Source organism: Podarcis vaucheri, assembly GCF_965113315.1.
Source record: "Podarcis vaucheri genome assembly, chromosome: 12".
Taxonomy (NCBI): Eukaryota; Metazoa; Chordata; class Lepidosauria; order Squamata; family Lacertidae; genus Podarcis; species Podarcis vaucheri.
In genome coordinates this window covers 17,539,868-17,558,736 of record NC_138750.1, presented here as the reverse complement: position 1 = coordinate 17,558,736, position 18,869 = coordinate 17,539,868, and the positions used below count along the sequence as shown (strand labels likewise).

At 47.0% G+C, this 18,869-nt stretch overlaps 1 protein-coding gene across 1 annotated transcript in view; it reads left to right on the top strand.

Annotated features, from left to right (window-relative positions):
- LOC309515294 (collagen alpha-6(VI) chain-like) overlaps window positions 1-18,869 on the top strand; it is a 92,768-nt gene that overhangs the window by 50,833 nt on the left and 23,066 nt on the right. Inside the window, exons 17-23 of the mRNA XM_082192956.1 lie at window positions 1,706-1,750; window positions 1,830-1,883; window positions 3,447-3,509; window positions 4,041-4,106; window positions 5,494-5,547; window positions 6,756-6,791; window positions 11,617-11,679. Of these exons, the coding sequence (XP_082049082.1) occupies window positions 1,706-1,750; window positions 1,830-1,883; window positions 3,447-3,509; window positions 4,041-4,106; window positions 5,494-5,547; window positions 6,756-6,791; window positions 11,617-11,679 (381 nt within the window). The remainder of the gene's footprint in view (window positions 1-1,705; window positions 1,751-1,829; window positions 1,884-3,446; window positions 3,510-4,040; window positions 4,107-5,493; window positions 5,548-6,755; window positions 6,792-11,616; window positions 11,680-18,869) is intronic.

The window sequence follows — 18,869 nt, the reverse complement described above, 5'->3', positions numbered from 1 at the left end:
AAGATGCATGGTGGAGTTCCATGTGGAGTTCCATATGGCGGCCAAGAGGGCCAAAATGGAGCCCGGCACACTTTCGCTGCGCCTGCAAGGTGTCTGTGCCGATCAAAAACGTCCTCCTGCCTCTTTGGCCGTTTAGCAGAGTGAACACAGCGGTCAGAAGCAATTGCAGTGTGTGGGTAATAAATCAGAACACACGCAAGCTGTCTTCTTATCTCCAACAGTCTTTAATCGTGTAGCATAACATCGTAAATTCCGCTTCAAACACCTGGCGACAACGCACACATCTTTCCTCCTCCTCCGAACAGAACAGACAGAGAACTAACACACAGTAGGATTCCCGTGTGTGAACTTAGCCACACCTCATGATGTGAGACGTCATTCAGAACGTCACTCAGAACTGTTAACCCTGTAAGTTCTGAAACCCTTCACATTCCACCCATGCCACTTGAGGTGTGATTTGTCTCAGATTGTTTTGAATGAAAGAGGAACTGGAACCCACTCACTTGTTAGATATCGGATATCAGAAAAGATTTTGCCTTCTCATAGGCAAAGGTGGGTTCCCAATCAGTGAGGCAAAGCCCTGCATTAGTGTTGGGAAGTCTTCAGCCTGGGGACTTCAACTGGTCCACCAGGCCCCCTCTGGCCAGCCCACCAGGCCTTTCCCAACATGTCACAGCCACAGTTGGCCATTGGCCATCACACCCCAATCATCAGCCCCTGCTCTGCGCTGTTTCCCCTTCTGTTAGCTCTGCAACCCGAGAGTAAGTAGCAAATTATGGGCTATGAATCTAGGATTTACATCTATAGTAATGGCATAGGAAGATCCGATTCAAAACCTTCTGGTCTTTGTTTTGTATAAGGTTGCCAGAAGTGAGTTATTTCCCTTCCCTAACTGGAAGGTTTTTTTATGACTAGTGCTTAACAAAACAGAATTCTTATTGTTATGGGCAAAGCAAACTAATGTAAACAACTGGCTCAGTTGCATATTTTATATTTCTTAGTTCTGGGCTGGGGTTAGGTCTTTAGAAAAGGTGAGAAAGGATGTGAAACTAGAGACAGATAACATTGCAGATTTTGGAGTGGATCATAGAGAGACACTGGGTCAAGGAGGGGGGCCCTAAAAATTGTTAGAATTCCTGCTCCATGATTGCAGTCATGGGATTGTTGCCTATCACATGACGGTGTATGTTTTGACTCCACAGAGTGGGGAGTGACGGAGACAGGATGTTTGTGTTACTGAGTTCCGTTAAGTGGGACTATTGTCCTTTGTTCTTTCTCTTTGCTGTCTGATGCTAGAGAGAGAGGGAGTCATGTTGCAGGGCTCTGTATGTGTGTTTATATGTAAATAAAGTAGAGTAGCCAAAATGCTGAGTTGCTGAGGTCCGTTACGCAAGCTGCGAAGACTCTTCAGATCCCTAAGTGTGCCGATGTCTGTTGGCATTGGTCACTGTGATGTTCAGGCAGAAGAAAGCTTTTGAAGCTCCCGAATGAAAGACCAGGAGGGAGAGAACATGCCAATCGGGCACGTGTCTCTGCCAGGATCCTACTCAAGTGTAGGACAAGCTTCTGACACTATTAATAAAAATCCTTATTAGGCTTTGGTCAGGTGCTGGAGTTGACAAAGATTCTACTTTTCTTGGACTGTTTATGCAGGCTGATTATTCTGAGTAGCAGTGCAACTCATTGCCTGGTTTTGTTCTCTTAGGGAGAGAAAGGGGATGATGGACTTGATGGAATTCTGGGAGAAGAGGTAAGTTATTTTCCACCTCCTTGTGTCGCAGTCATTTTTTAACTCTGGAAATAATTTAATTTTCAAAATCTTCTTCAAGGGATCACATGGACTCCCAGGACACAAAGGAGAAAAGGGGGATGCAGGCCTGCAGGTATCTTTTCAAATTCTATCATTGCTTCCAAGTTTGACATTGAGCAGAGTTGGTAATCCAGTGTACTGTATAAGTGAGGAACTTTTACATAATTCTCAAAGGAAAGGAATAGGTTTAGTACGCACAGACTAGTAAGAAGTTTAGCATAGTTGGGCTTCCTAAGATATTGAAAAAATGTCTATGTCTCATGCATGGGAATATTGCAATTTCATCCATAAAATGCTGGCGCTAAATTTTGACAGGGACACGTAGACATTGTGAGCTTTGTGTTTTGCTTGGTGGGCTTCCCAGTTTCCGCATATGATAATCTGGGGAAAATATATATGTCTTTCCTTTTCGGGGGAAAGTTTCTGAACTGCCTGTATTGAGTGGCATCTCCCATCTGGAAAGCTGCTGTACTTGTTGTGACCTTGTAAATATTACAAGGGACGTGGGTGGCGCTGTGGGTTAAACCACAAAGCCTAGGACTTGCCGATCAGAAGGTCGGCGGTTCGAATCCCCGTGACGGGGTGAGCTCCCGTTGCTCAGTCCCTGCTCCTGCCAACCTAGCAATTCGAAAGCACCTCAAAGTGCAAGTAGGTAAATAGGTACCACTCTGGCGGGAAGGTAAACGGCATTTCTGTGCGCTGCTCTGGTTCTCCAGAAGCGGCTTAGTCATGCTGGCCACATGACTCAGAAGCTATACGCCGGCTCCCCCGGCCAATAAAGTGAGATGAGCGCCGCAACCCCAGAGTCGGTCACGACTGGACCTAATGGTCAGGGGTCCCTTTACCCTTTACTAAATATTACAAAATCTATCAGGTGCCCCAAGCTACCTATCTCTCGCCAAACCGAGCTATTCCACACCAGTTTGATGGCACCTGAAGGCACCAAAACCACAAATGACATTTACAACAAAACAACAACAAAGAAAAATGCATTCCACATGGTTTAAAATGGCTTAATTGAGAACTGGATATAATTGTATTCGTTAGCATGTCCCAGCCACCACTGAAAATCATGGCATCCCATAGATAAGAACCAGTCAGCCAAATGTCACCTGAAATAAATGGCTTTAATAGTCCCAACAAAAGGCTGAAATAGAAGAATCTCTGACCTCCACCAGGAGACCATTCCACAGTCTTGAGGGACACTTCAGGGAATGCCCAGCTCCTTACCTTTGATATCTATTTCATGCAATGAATGCATATAGAGCAGGATGTTACTAGTGGAACAAAGAGATATGGAGGCTTGTGCATGAAGGACTTTAACAGTAAACATCAGCCTCCTGAATTGGGTCCAGAAGCTAGCAGGTACCCAGTGCAGCTGTTGAAAAAGAAATTGGTTATGCCCTCACTTCCCAATATTCATTAGCAGTAGCATTTTGTACCACCTGCAGATTCCGGGTCATATTTCAGTGCAGCCGTATATCAAGCACATTAGAAAAGTCAATTGGGAAGATTACAAAGGGCAGCCTCACCGTACAGGAAAGGGTAGCAAGGTCCAACTCTCTCGGTTTTGAAACAGCCACAAATCCAAACAGACAATCTGGGAAGTTTTCACAGAATTATTTTCCATCTCCAGGGCAGCCCAGGACCAAGTGGACTTCCTGGTGATGAAGGTCAGAAAGGCTTCCAGGGAGATCCTGTAAGTATTCTCCGCACTCCATGAACATACTACTACACCATACATATGGTTGGCAGTTTCTGATTGTATTTATAATGCACTAAAATACATATCAACAGTCGCCCAGTCTTGCGTTTTTCCTCTGCCTAGAAACCAAGGGTCCAAGCAGTTTTCTGCTTGTCCAATGTTTTTCAGGCATGGGTCCAACTCAAGTGGTTTTGCCCTTGATCCTCCGCTTTCTTCTGGAAAATCCGCTCTTTAGCGATAAATCGGAACAAATGTCAATCCAGGGGGGGGGGACCTGATTGACATTTGCTCCAATTCAGTAGTAATATGAAAGGGCGCTACAATATTCTTGTTATATATAAAGAAAATGCATGCTTCTCAACTAATTAAAAACCTTAAGGGTGGCTATATCTCAGATCTTGATTACACAATGAATGACAACTTTTGTGTTGCTCTGTGTATTATTCAACACTTTGGTTTTATCTTCATGAAAGTAAACCTCAGCTTATTTTATTTATTTATTTATTTATTTATTTATTTATTTAGGGAAATCCTGGAGTGGATGATGATGTAGAAGGAGCAAAAGGTTACAAAGGTTCAGAAGGGAGCAGGGTAACTATTGATAATTATAGCTTTGCTTATATCTTTTTTGTTTTTGAACACTGGAAAGTTCAGTCCTTATTATAAGGTATTGATGAGTAAATAAAGATGGCTACAAGCAAAATGGATAAATTGATTTGATGAATAATTTGATTCATTAATCACAGCTTTAGATAAGAACTTTCAATTCATTTAATTGGAAGAATTTAATTGGTAGCATCACTGTTTCTCTTCTGCTACAGTTCACCTTCCACCAAAAACTATTGTATTTGTCTCACTACCCACCATGGCAATATTGCATAACTTACATAACTTAGGTCATTTACATAATTAATTGAGTAAATTACGAAAATTGTGTTGTGATTATATTATTCTACCCCGTCAATTCAGATGCAAAGGAAGTGAAATGGGGGCAGGAAACAATCAGTTACTTCTCATTTGTGTACTGAATGCAATAGAAACCACAAATGGATTGATTTCTGTACTGGACATGGGACAAATAAGCAAAAATCAGCAATTACTGCTCCGTTTCTGTTTTCATCGGAATTCTCTGACAATCCTAGTGGTAAAGAGCCAGTGTGGTGTAGTGGTTAAGAGCGGTAGTCTCATAATCTGGGGAACTGGGTTCGTGTCTCTGCTCCTCCACATGCAGCTGCTGGGTGACCTTGGGCCAGTCACACTTCTTTGAAGTCTCTCAGCCCCACTCACCTCACAGAGTGTTTGTTGTGGGGGAGGAAGGGAGAGGAGAATGTTAGCCGCTTTGAGACTCCTGAAGGGGAGTGAAAGGTGGGATATCAAATCCAAACTCTTCTTCTTCTTCTAAATAATAATAATAAAAAAATGGTGCCCCAGCCACTCTGTGTGGTTTCCAACAGAATATACAAAAATGCAACAGAACACCACACATTAAAAGCTTCCCGGTAATCATCATATATATCAATTGTTCAACCATTGATACAAGAACCAGCACAGAGTATCACTTTACATGTATTCTGGATAGGGGGCTTGTGGGGGTGAGTTGAGAAATCCAGAAACAAAGATAGATGGATTAAATTACATGCAATCAGCTGGAGATGTTTTTATCAAGTAGCAAGCTTGTCACTTGACCCAGTTGGACCATTAAGGGTATAAGAGTTGCTATTGTTCCATCAGTGACCATTTGATAGCAGTACTGTAGTCATCCTGCAACAATTGACTCTTGGCCTCCCCTATTTATGTTTTTTATTCCTACTACTTCAGGCACGTATATGAACATTACGTTTCCCCACCAAGGTGAACTGTGTGCCTGCTCTTTCTGTGTCTGTCCCAACAGAATTGCAAAGTGTGAAAAGCTGAAAGATTAAGAGCCACAATAATTGCTGCAGAAACCGTGATGTAAAGTTAAATTCTCTATCCGCAGGGAGAAAAAGGATCGCAAGGTATTATGGGCGAGAACGGATCTCCAGGATACAGTGTAAGGACTAATGTAGCTCACCTGGGTTTTCTTAGTCAATAAAAGATTAAGCAAATTCCAAACTAGACCACATCTTCAGTATCCAAAACAATGGAGAACTTACTTTACGGTCCCTGTTTGTGAAATGTCACATAAATCCTGTCTGAGCATTTATAACAAGCCAACCTCAAATGGGGCACACAACTAGAAGCATTTTAGGAGTGAGGGTCAAGGTCTTCCAGATATTTTGGGTGAGATGGCCACAAGACTGCCTGCACTGCTGCTGTGGTTTGCCATAGCAACTGAAAAGGCTTATTAAACTTAAGAGTTTATAAAAATAAAAAATGAATGCAGAATGCCTGACTTGGGGGGGTGGCCTCCTTCTCAAAGCCCATGCAAGGTGAGGCAGAGAGGAGATGTAGGCCTAGGACGCTTGTACCTACAGGACCGCCTCCCCTTATATGTGCCACAGAGGACCTTATGGTCTTCAAATAAAAACATCTTGGAGATCCCGGGCCACAGGGAAGTTAAGCTGGCCTCAACCAGAGCCAGGGCCTTTTCGGCCGTGGCCCCGATCTGGTGGAATGCTCTGTCACAAGAGACTAGGGCCCTGCAGGACTTGACATCTTTCCGCAGGGCCTGCAAGACGGAGCTGTTCCACCAGGCCTTTGGCCAAGGCACAGTCTGACCCCCTCTCTCCTTCTGTAATCCTCCTAAAACTCTAGCCCAATGGTTGCCATTAATTTGATGCTGAATTGATTTTAGAATGTATTTCAATTAATTCATTGTGTGATTTAATGTACTCTGTGCTATTTTTCTTTGTTGTTAGCCTCTCTGAGCCTGGCTTTGGCCAGGGAGGGCAGGATATAAAATAATAATAATAATAATAATAATAATAATAATAATAATAATAATAGAGAGGCCACAGCTATTGGAATGATAAGAAATGTTACCAGAAGGGGGGGGGTGGGAAGAGAACTGTATGACGAAGAAGAGGAGGAATGGGGAGGAATGGGGGAGAAGGATGGTGGTCTTGCAAAGATGGAGGAAGGGGTGGTGGAGGGAAGAAAAGGATGTTGATGGTGCCATGCCTATGTTGGTTGGTGGCAGCAGCAGCGTGGAACAGGCCAAGGGCTCCATGAGCTGCTCCCTCGTCAAAAAGCAGGCCTGTGAATGTTTGTAGCATCAAGTTAGGACCTTTAAGGTAACAAATATTCCTTTTGTCATAGGGACCAGAGGGACGAAGCGGACTGCCAGGCCCACCGGTATGTCTTTCTTAATTTTACCAGTTTCAGTAAGTATGCTATGAGACATAACCACAGGAACTCCTGACTGCCCAGGTCAGTAAGAAAAAACTAGTTGGAGAGAGAAGAGTACCGAAGATTGGTGGGAGATGGAGCTACCTGGCATTTTCATGCCACCCCAATCCTGTCTGAAAGTGTAGAAATTAGGAATTGGGGGTGGGGGTGAGATTATATTTGGTTCACACTAGAAGGCAAACCTCCCTAATTTGCACTTGGGAACCGAAACACAGCCATCTTATGAAAATCGGGTCCTCCCTTAAAGAGGGCACGTATTGCAGTGAGACCTGGACAACCGACACCCTGTGTTGTGGGTGGGTACGATTGGTCAGCCACAACACCCGATTGGTAGGTCCCTTGTAGCTGGGTGCAATCTGGCCCATGGGACGCAGTCCAAACGGTTTGAGGGACCTATTTATGCCCATGCACATGACCCAGAGCTTCCTCTTTCGACGCGGGCATTTGGAACACCTGCCCACCTCTCCCTACTTTTAGGGTTTGTGCGCTTGACCTTGCTATGCCGTCGTGTGTCGTCTGTCGTTGGGACAGGGGCACGGCAGGAATTTTCCCCACTTGACTGATTGGCTGTTGCCATTTGGGTTTCTCCTGCTGCGTAGCCAATCATCACAACTTGTAAGGTTGCGGATAGGCTCTGGTTCAGGTGATAGGGATGGGAGAACGCTCTCGCCATCCCTATGTGAAGGGTATTCCGTTAAAGGAATCCAGGGACTCGATGGTTTGGTCAACCCCTGAGGGGGGGTTGTGCCTGTGCCTGAGTCCAGGGGGACATTTGGGTGGCGGAGTTAGCCCGTTCCTGGCTTTCTGCTTATCCAGGTGTTCACCCTTGGCTGACCTATGCTGGAACCCTGGATCAGCGCTACCTGTGTGGCAGGGAGCTAGTTGAACCAGAGCCTATGCAACCAGTCACTTTCTGTAATCAATAAAGTTGTGGCCTAAATTCTGCCAAAAACCAAAACCAAAATTTGAGTCATGTGTGAATTTATTTAGGGGGGAGATTTCTGGGTCTGAACACGCAATTAGCAATTCTCTGAATTTTGCAATGCAGTTGTGCAGCCAAGTAATGTTCACCAAAAATGCATATTTTAATGAAAAGAAATGTACAAAAATGCATTATATTAGGGGGAAGTGCTTTGCAAAAATTTGCATGTTGGACAACATTGCACACACAACAGTGTATATTAGGAGACAACCACACTAAAATGTTGCTGAATTTTCCTGTTGACATATATATATATATGCAGGTTTTGGTGTCTTCGGGTGTCTTCCCGTGTAAGAGTCGGGGTGTCTGTGCGACGTTTCGACGAGGTCTCACTCGTCATCTTCAGGCTGGTGCTTTCGGCTTCTTGTTACTGGAACAGAGCAGAGTCTGGTGTTTGAGTTCCTATAAATACTGTTGAGGGGTGTGGTGTATAGCCTCCAACGTTCTGGGCAAAGAGGAAGTTCCTAGATTAGTGTGCCTTTTCTTCTTTTGTTCCTTAATTACTTGAGGGATATCTTGGGTGATTTCATGAGTGGTATTCAGAATATCACTGGGTGGGTCATTAAGTGTAGATTAGTTGCTAAAGCTTTCGTGTCTTGACCTCTTGAGCTTGTGAAGAGTTTTTCTGAGAAGATGGCTGTGCTGCATTTAGTTGTGCTCTGGCTTGGCTTCGTGTATATATTCCTCTCTTTTCCAACACATGAAAGAAACAGGACATGAAATTAATTTTGCAGATTCCAAATTGCTCTTTAACATGGAACATCACCACAAGAGAATAATCATGGAAGCCATCGAGATAGAGAAACACCCTCACAACATGAACAAGCGTGACGACACGTCCCGCCTGCCAGACATCTGGAAATTAGCCCTCCCCACAAAAACCGACACCAGAACCAGAGGCACACAGAACGCCGTCACCAATCAACCACACCAGACCCAAACCCAGACCCTCTCCACAGACATATTACAGACTCCATCCAGTAGCCAAACTATAGTGGCACCTCCGGATGCTGCACCCCCCTGCAATCCCTACACAGATCTGGCTGGCACAAGGCACAAAACCATAGCTCGCCCCTATACACGAAGCCAAGCCAGAGCACAACTAAATGCAGCACAGCCATCTTCTCAGAAAAACTCTTCACAAGCTCAAGAGGTCAAGACACGAAAGCTTTAGCAACTAATCTACACTTAATGACCCACCCAGTGATATTCTGAATACCACTCATGAAATCACCCAAGATATCCCTCAAGTAATTAAGGAACAAAAGAAGAAAAGGCACACTAATCTAGGAACTTCCTCTTTGCCCAGAACGTTGGAGGCTATACACCACACCCCTCAACAGTATTTATAGGAACTCAAACACCAGACTCTGCTCTGTTCCAGTAACAAGAAGCCGAAAGCACCAGCCTGAAGATGACGAGTGAGACCTCGTCGAAACGTCGCACAGACACCCCGACTCTTACACGGGAAGACACCCGAAGACACCAAAACCTGCATTCCTGTACCCGTGAAAATCTACGAAAGCAAATATATATATATATATATATATATATATATATATATATATATATGCAGGTTTTGGTGTCTTCGGGTGTCTTCCCGTGTAAGAGTCGGGGTGTCTGTGCGACGTTTCGACGAGGTCTCACTCGTCATCTTCAGGCTGGTGCTTTCGGCTTCTTGTTACTGGAACAGAGCTCTGTTCCAATAACAAGAAGCCGAAAGCACCAGCCTGAAGATGACGAGTGAGACCTCGTCGAAACGTCGCACAGACACCCCGACTCTTACACGGGAAGACACCCGAAGACACCAAAACCTGCATTCCTATACCCGTGAAAATCTACGAAAGCATATATATATATATATATATATATATATATATATATGCAGATTGATATGGAAATGTGGGGCACAAGACTTGAAAAGTAAGAAACCGAGAGAAATTGAAATTGACAGTTACGTCCAACCCTATATGGGCTCAGAGTTGGCTGGAGGGGAAAGAGTCTAATGAAGGAAGTGTGAGTGTCTGCCTTCAGGACGGAGTCAAAGAGAAGAAATTCAAAGGACGCTTGTCCAAACAAAACAAGAGAAGCTTTTTAATCTCTCTTCTGCATTTTTCACTGGTTGTAAGAAGCCTAATCTTCTCCCTCCTGGTTAGCAGGCAGCATGATGAGGTGTTGGGGAGAATAACGGACAAAGTGGACATTTACTAGATATGTAGCATGCAGCTGCAAGTCAAGACTTTTTCTTCTCACTTAATCACAGGCTTGTGATTAAGTGATCAAGGATGATCCTTGTACAAAAGGCAGCACACAGGGCTCCAACCACATTTGGAATGGAAATCTTCCCTGCACACTCCCCCCTCCCCCAAGCAATGTATCTACATATCTAGCAAACATCTAGTCTGACTCTTGGAAGCCTGTGTGAATTTCCCTTATCTCCATCTTGTGGGGATGTTCAGGGTGGCAGGAGAGGATATATTGCTTACTAATATCCTTCCTAACTTGTGCTAGCAAGTTCCTTTACCTAGCAGAGTTTACATTCCCCTTTACACAGCAGAAAACTAGTTGCAAACTCGTGAGTTTCTCAAGACAATATGCAATTCAGTCTGGCTTGTTCAGATTGAAATGTGTTCTAATATTTTCCTGGTAAGACCCCCTTGCTGGAACGTGGGTGGCGCTGTGGGTTAAACCACAGAGTCTAGGACTTGCTGATCAGAAGGTCGGTGGTTCGAATACCCACGGCGGGGTGAGCTCCTGTTGCTCAGTCCCTGCTCCTGCCAACCTAGCAGTTTGAAAGCACATCAGAGTGCAAGTAGATAAATAGGTACCGCTCTGGTGGGAAGGTAAACGCGTTTCCGTGCACTGCTCTGGTTCGCCAGAAGCGGCTTAGTCATGCTGGCCACATGACCCGGAAGCTGTACATTGGCTCCCTCGGCCAATAAAGCGAGATGAGCGCTGCAACCACAGAGTCGGTCACGACTGGACCTAATGGTGAAGGGTCCCTTTACCTTTACCTTAAGACCCCCTTGAATCCCTCCTAAAAGAATAAAGACACCACAGTCTTATTCATAAGTAACAAAAAGAATGTTTACTCACGATCAGGCAGTGTGATCTCTGAAGGCAGGCTTTAGGCTTGAAGTTTCAAACATATACAAACAGGTTTACCCCATAAGGGAGATTTACCTAGTGACTGCAGACTAGCAGTCCAGCAGTTCACAGGACGAAAGGAAGATGGAAAAGAGAGAGAGAGAGGCAGAATGCCTTGATCTTTTACCAGGTCTGGAAAGGTCACGCCCACCCACTAGTCACATGCAAGGAAGAATGCTCCAGGCCAGGGTGAACAGGAAGTTTTGGCTGGCTGGACCAAACATTCCCTTGCTTGTCTACTCTAGGAAAACAAGGAATGCTGTACTTGACTGCTCCTAATGGATTACATCCCACACATCTAGCCCTTCCTTCTGCATGTTTTTCATGAGCACCAATAGGTGGAAAGCATGCACTGGATAGAAACATGGAAGGCACAGACCCTCCACTTTTTGCTAATATCAAGGCCTGTGAACATGCCAATGTGCGCACACAAGATGGCGGGAAGCACAGCTCTGTGGGGCCCTGTTAAAATCCCCCGCATGAGATTTGCGTCCAACATTATTGAATCTAAATGGCGTTACTGTGTAGCATGAAAAATTGTCGTGGTTTTTTTAAGTTATAGAAACTAAGATGGGGAGGAAGTAAGATCGTTATCATACTCACTGGGGAAAACCAAAGGCAACAAGAATGTTCTTCTTTCAGGGGAGAAAAGGGAACCCTGGCCCCACAGGTTTGGAAGGAAAACGAGGCTTCGAAGGTCAACAAGTAGGTATTTCTTTTAAAAAAATATTTTTTATTGAATGATTTTATGTTACAAAAAACAATACAACCATACTACCACTAAATATAATTAAGATATAAAAATTACATACATCAATATTTAGTTTGTCATTTGTTATTTACCGTCTTCTTTCCTCCCAAACATTCCATACAAAAACACACGTATGTGCAGACACCCACACACCCACAACCACACATAAAATGATAATAATGAAAGTAAATATTTTCCCCCTTTTATCTTACAAAATCTTTTCTTCACCTTTGACTTCCTGTCAAGTCCCTTTGCATATATGTTATCTTACAATCAAATGTACACAAAACAATAAACCTTTCTATGTAAATTTTCCAATGCATTCTGAAAACATAATAAATCCTTAATTGTTGTTCACCTCCTTTGAGTTCATTTATCACTCGAATGCTAGCACGGAGTCAAAACTATTATTGTATTTTTGAACATATCTTCTATAACCACCCCATTTTTCTGCAAATTTTTGCTTTGAGATTCCTCTGAGTTTGCTTGTTGAGACGTCTCCACCAATTTCTGTAATTCGATTTGCCAAAAATAACAGATTAACAGGTGGGTATTAGCACTATTCAATGTATGTGTGTGTTGAGGGAAAGGGTGTAAATAAATGGAAAATCACATAGTTTGAATGCAGATGATCTCAGGTTCAGTTGTTCCCATTAAATAGATCAGGTAACAGGTAATATGAAAGACTTATGTGAGATCTCATAAATTGCTGTGGGTGACGTTTGTGATATATCAGTTTACACTCTGCCTTCTCTGTCTGTGTGTAAAAAAAATTGTGCCTGCAATTGTCAGGGATTCTGCTTTTTTAAAAAAAAATTATTCAAAGTTATAACAAAACATATTTTCCAAAAACATATCCTTATTCCCTCCCCATTTTTCCTCCCCCCCTCCATCCACAAAACCCACCCCACCCCCCGACTTCCCTCAGTTCCAGTCTTTGGTTTCTCCAATAATGCTATTTTCTGCATGTTACAGAGTTGTATAGATCCTCCAACTGTTTAGCTAATTATTATCAGTAAAAATAAAAATAAAAAAATGTGGATGTTTATTCAAAACCTGCCAAGGAGTCCAGTTCGCTTTGTTGCGTCTTCAAATACTTTGTGAAAGGTTCCCATTCATCCTTAAAGTCACAGTTATCCTTGTCCCGTAGCTTATGAGTCAATATTGCCAGTTCTGCATAATCCATCAATTTTTCTTGCCATAATTCTTTAGTTGGGATTTCTTCAGTCTTCCATCCTTGTGCTATCAGAACTCTCGCAGCCGTTGTCGCATACATGAAGATGTTTCTCAACTTTTTTGGCAGGTCTTTCCCTACTGGGATTCTGCTTGTCTCATAAATCAACAATATATTAAACACACAAACAGAATAACATTGCACAAAGTTCACAGAATAATTGCCCAGCTAAATACACAGGTGTGTAGAACATGATATAGAGAAACCTTGAGAATTTGGCATGAGAGCTTTTTAAAGGACTAATGGTACCAGTGTATACTGTTCTTAAGATATTCGCTCTTTAATTACCCTGCCTTTCCTCACCAAGATTCTGAGAGTTGCAAGCACTTAATCAAATATTTAAAATGTCTAAACACGTTCAAAAACTTCTTTAAAAAGAGTGTCCCCATGCCAAATCACTTTAAAACTTGGGCCAGAGAAAACTTAAGGAACAGCATCTATGTGTGTACAGGGATAAGTGTATTTAGAAAGACTTAACTTTGAAATAAATTTGATTGTGTGCCCATCTGCCTGGACTGTGTCAAAAACAACATATAATAGATTCTGGAACTAGCATGGTTTTATATATATATATATATATATATATGCAGGTTTTGGTGTCTTCGGGTGTCTTCCCGTGTAAGAGTCGGGGTGTCTGTGCGACGTTTCGACGAGGTCTCACTCGTCATCTTCATTTGCTTTCGTAGATTTTCACGGGTACAGGAATGCAGGTTTTGGTGTCTTCGGGTGTCTTCCCGTGTAAGAGTCGGGGTGTCTGTGCGACGTTTCGACGAGGTCTCACTCGTCATCTTCTGCATTCCTGTACCCGTGAAAATCTACGAAAGCAAATATATATATATATATATATATATATATATATATATATATAGTCAGGGGTTCAGGAGCAGAGACGCAGGACAGGGAGGAAACAGAGAGCGAGGGGGAGGAATCCGAAGGGAGGATGAGTGATGATGACGACCCGAGATCTCCGAGCCTTTCCAGTGAGTCAGAAGATTCTCAGAAGGGAGCACCAGTGGTCAGAGCAAGGGGGGGACCCAGGGGGACACCCCAGGAAGAAGGGACCAGAGAGGATTCAGAGAGCAGCAGCTGGAAGTCGGGACCAACGTTCCCAGCTGAGAGCAGTGGGGAGAAAGGGGAACAGGCATCGGGTTCCGGAGGCTTTCAGCAGGAGGGAGGGCATGAGTCAGGAGTGGTCACGCCCTCATCAGGGAGCGAGGAAACGGTCAAGAGGAAGGTAGAAAGTTGGGCGCGCGCGCCAAGTTCAAATGCAGCGGAAGCTGGCGCAGTAAGCAGCCCGGAAAGGGAGCCAGGTCCCAAAGCCCGCCGCAAGGAGGCAGAAGGGTCAGGGGGGTCCTCGTCAGCGTCAGAAGAGTCTAGGAAGGAGGGGACCTCGGGGGGCAGAGGGACCCAGCGGAGGAAGGAAAGGCGCAAGAGGTGGAGCAAGGCTAGGGTATTAAGTTGGTGTGCAGGAGGCGGGGAGTCAGACGGGACTTCGTCGGTCTAGCGTAGAAGACGTAGAGCTGTACGCAGCAGTTCGGAAATGAAACCTGTAACTCAATAAAGACTCTTATAAAGTGAACGCTGGCTAGCGTGGTCCTATGTGAGCTGGGATCTGGTAGCAGCTCTGACAGTAAGTCCCGTCTCACCACGGACACCTGAAACCTCGCAGCGGGAGCAGAAGCAGCGAGGGGGAAAGATTGGTGTCTGTTCGCAAGCTCACAAGAGTTGGCAGAGATGACGGAAGAACAGCGAATTACAGCTCTGCAACAGGCAGTGACACACTTGAACTCAGAGATACTAGCATCCAAGAAGAGGGAGGAGGATGCAGCGGCCGCCTACAGAGATCTCCAAGCCAGGTTTGAAGCGTTCGTTAAGCAAGGGCAACCGGGACCCAAACCGGAGGGAGTTGGGTTGGCACGGAGAACAGGCGGTCTTGTATCTCATTTCGATGGGACTTTACAACAGTACCCCAATTTCAGAGCAGACGTACTGTGCGCACTGCAACTGCTGGCAAAGGACTTTAGAGATGAGGAAGAGAAGGTGGGGTTTATCCTATCCCATTTGCATGGAGACGCTAAAGCGTGGCTGCGCAATTTGTGGAGAGATAAGGATCCCGCGCTTCAGAGTGCAGATGCCTTTATCAAAGCGATGGATGCGTGCTTTTTATCCAGCATAGACGTGGATATTGCTCGAAGAGAAATACATGGACTGAAACAGGGGAGGGCCAGTGTAAGGCAGTATCACGCCCGCTTTTTTGCACTGGTCAGTGCCCTAGAATGGGACAGGGATTCACCTCCAGTCCGAGACCTGTTCTGGGAAGGTCTGAGCAGCGCAGTTAAAGACGAAATTGCGAGGGGGGAGAGGCCCCGGAGCACGCAGGAGGTGATCCAGAGGGCGCTGGCTGTTGGGGTGCGGCTAGAAGAACGTCTGTGGAGCAGGGACGAGGGGCGTGGCGGGCGCGAAGCAGCGAGAAGTTTCTCCTTCGTTCCCAGGGAAGCAGCGCGTGCGCAATCCACGCCTCCGCCAGGAGGGGGAGCGGAACCTATGGAGGTGGGAGGTGCCAGGGCTCAGTCAGCAACCAGAGCCCTAGCACCGGGAGCAGTTAAAACTAAGCCTCCTAGAGGGAACCGGAAGTGCTACATCTGCGACAGCCCTCAGCACATGGCGAAAGAGTGTCCCCAGAGGAACCACAAGCACACTGCAGCCTCTGCAACGGTGACTGCAGCTACGCAGCACAGAGAACCTCAGCAGGGAAACGACGAAGTCTGGCTGGAGACAGAGGTACTGGGGCCCAGCCAGACGTATCAGTGAAGCAGTCCCCAGAGATCTTGCAACCCACGGACCCCCTCCCGCCCAAACCAGTGGTGCAGCTCACCGCATCGCTCCAGCTGCCCAATGGACTCACAATAGACGTGCCAATTACTGTGGACTCAGGTAGCAATGCAGACTTTATAGGGCAAGATTTTGTGGATCGGCACGCTATACAGCTACTGCCTGCCACGCTGCCCCTGCAAGTCGTCACAGTGGATGGCAGGGAGTTGCTAGGGGGGCAGGTGGTGCAGCAAACGCCGCCAATGGTGATGCGACTTGGTAACCACAGGGAAGTCATCAGTTTTAATGTCACCCGACTGTCGGACACACCCATTGTCTTGGGCATGAGTTGGCTGGACAGGCACAGCCCGACGCTGGCTTGGTACCAGCGACAGCTGATCTTCGGTTCTTCTTATTGTGCAGAACACTGCATCCTGCCCAGGCAGGAGGGAGAGGAGGAGGAATCACAGCTGCAGTTGGGAACGCTGCAAGCGGTCCCCCACAAGTACGCAGACTTTCTGGAGGTCTTCTGCGAGAAGGAGGCGGACAAGCTACCCCCCCACAGGCCATATGACTGCAAGATTGACCTCCTACCTGGGGCGACGCTGCCAAAAGGGAAGCTGTATTCCATGTCTGAGGACGAACTACAGGAACTCAAGCAGTTCATAGATCACAATTTGCAGCGCGGTTTCATCCGAGAGTCCACGGCAGTAGGGGGCAGTCCTGTTTTCTTCGTGAAGAAGAAAGACACGCCCCAAAAAAGACTCGTAGTTGACTTTCGCATCTTAAACAAGATGACCAAGCCCTCTGATTTCCCCATGCCCCGAATCGACGACCTCCTAGCGACAGTGCGAAAGGGACGCGTGTTCACCAAGTTGGACCTGCGAGGGGCGTACAACCTCATCCGCATGCGGGAAGGCGATGAATGGAAAACGGCCATGTTTACGCCACTGGGCACCTACGAATACAGAGTTATGCCATTTGGATTACAAAATGATTCCCACTGTTTTCAAGCTTTCATGCATCACGTGTTAGCGGGGCTCCTCTACAAGAAGTGCGTCTGCTTCCTGGATGACATCCTGATATTTTCTGAATCGCAGCAAGCACACGACCAAGACGTTCGGGAGGTGCTGAGTAGGCTGCAGCAGCATAGACTGTACGCCAAGCTGGAGAAGTGCCAGTTCGACACGACGGAGGTGGATTTCCTGGGATACAAGTTGTCGGACAAGGGGCTAGCCATGGACAGCGCCAAGGTTCGCGCGGTGTTGGATTGGAAGAGCCCGCGCAACCGGAAGGAGGTCCAGCGGTTTGTCGGCTTTGCCAACTTCTATCGCAAGTTTATCAAGGGGTTTGCGATGCAGACGGCGGCCATTACAGACACGCTCAGCTCCAAGAAAAAGAAGTTCATCTGGACGGAGCAGGCGGAGCAGTCCTTTCAAGCACTCAAGCGTCTCTTTGCGTCGGAAGAGCAACTGCTGCATATCGACCCCAGCAGACCGATGCGGGTAGAGACGGACGCATCAGACAGAGCCGTGGGAGCAGTCCTGCTGCAGCGAGACCCGCGGGGGGTTTGGAGGCCGGGAGCGTTCTACTCCAGGAAGCTCAGCAAGTCGGAACAGAACTACACCATCTGGGACAGGGAGTTGCTTGCCATTCATGCAGCGTTCAAGGCGTGGAGGCATTTCCTGATCGGCGCCAAGCACACAGTGCAAGTCTGCACGGACCACAAGAATCTGGAGCACTGGCGCACGGCGAGGTTCCTGAACCAGAGGCAGATACGTTGGGCAGAGTTCTTTGCGGACTTCGACTTCCGAATAGAGTACGTCCCAGGCGACACCAACGTCATGGCGGATGCACTGTCCCGAAAACCACAATACCTCGAGGAGGCGACGCCAGTGGCGGCCATGTACATCTTCGCACCAACGGCGTGGGCGTGCGCCTCAGCAACAGTGGACCTGGATGCGGTGCGGCGTGCGTTGCAGGACGACTCATTCGCGCAAGCGAAGATGGCTGAGGTGCACAGTGGCACGGCGAAGAGCGACGACTTCCAGGTACGGGACGGCTTGCTCATGCGTAAAGGGGCCATCTACTTGCCGGGAGACGAACTTCGCGCCAAGGTACTGCAGCAGTTGCACGACGCGCCCACGGCCGGACACTTTGGCACGGAGAAAACGGTGGAATTAGTCGCAAGAGACTTCTGGTGGCCCAGGATGCGAGGGGAAGTCGCGGACTACGTCGCGAGGTGCGACACCTGCCAGAGGGCCAAGCCGGTGCACAAACCGCCGGCAGGACTGCTGGAACCGCTGCAAACACCGTTTGAACCATGGGAGAGGGTGGCCCTGGACTTTGTCATGGATCTGCCCAGCTCAAGAGGCAAGACAGCGGTACTAGTGGTGGTGGACTTGTTCACCAAGATGGCACATTTCATTCCGTGTGCGAAGGTAGCCACGGCGGAACAAACCGCCAAACTGTTCATAGATCACGTGTTCAGAGTGCACGGTCTGCCACGATCTATACTGTCCGACCGGGGGCGCCAGTTCATCTCGAACTTCTGGCAGCGGCTGATGGGTTTCCTGAACGTCAAGATCAACCTGGCGTCAGCGAGACACCCGCAGACCAACGGGCAAGCGGAGCGAGTCAATGCCATCATGCAGCAGTACCTGAGATGCTATGCCAATCAACAGCCTGCGACGTGGGTGGATTACCTGCCGCTCGCCGAGTTCGCCTACAACAACACGAAGCACGTGTCCACAGGGGTGACGCCGTTCTTCGCCAACAACGGGAGGCATCCCAGAACCTTCCCGGGACTGGAGAGAGTGGAGGAAGGGGAACCTCGGACGGCGGACGCCTTCGCGTCAGAGTTGCAGGAGGTCCACGATCAGCTCCGACGGCAGCTGGAGCTAGCTAAGCACGCATACAAGGTGCAAGCTGACAGACACAGGCGGGTTGGCGAAGAGATCCAAGTGGGAGACTGGGTCTGGTTGGCAGCACACGCAGTGCCGGCCAGATCGTTAGCTAAGAAGAAGCTGGGGCACAAGCAACTCGGGCCCTACCAAGTCGAAGCACAGGTCAACCCGGTGGCTTTCCGACTGACACTCC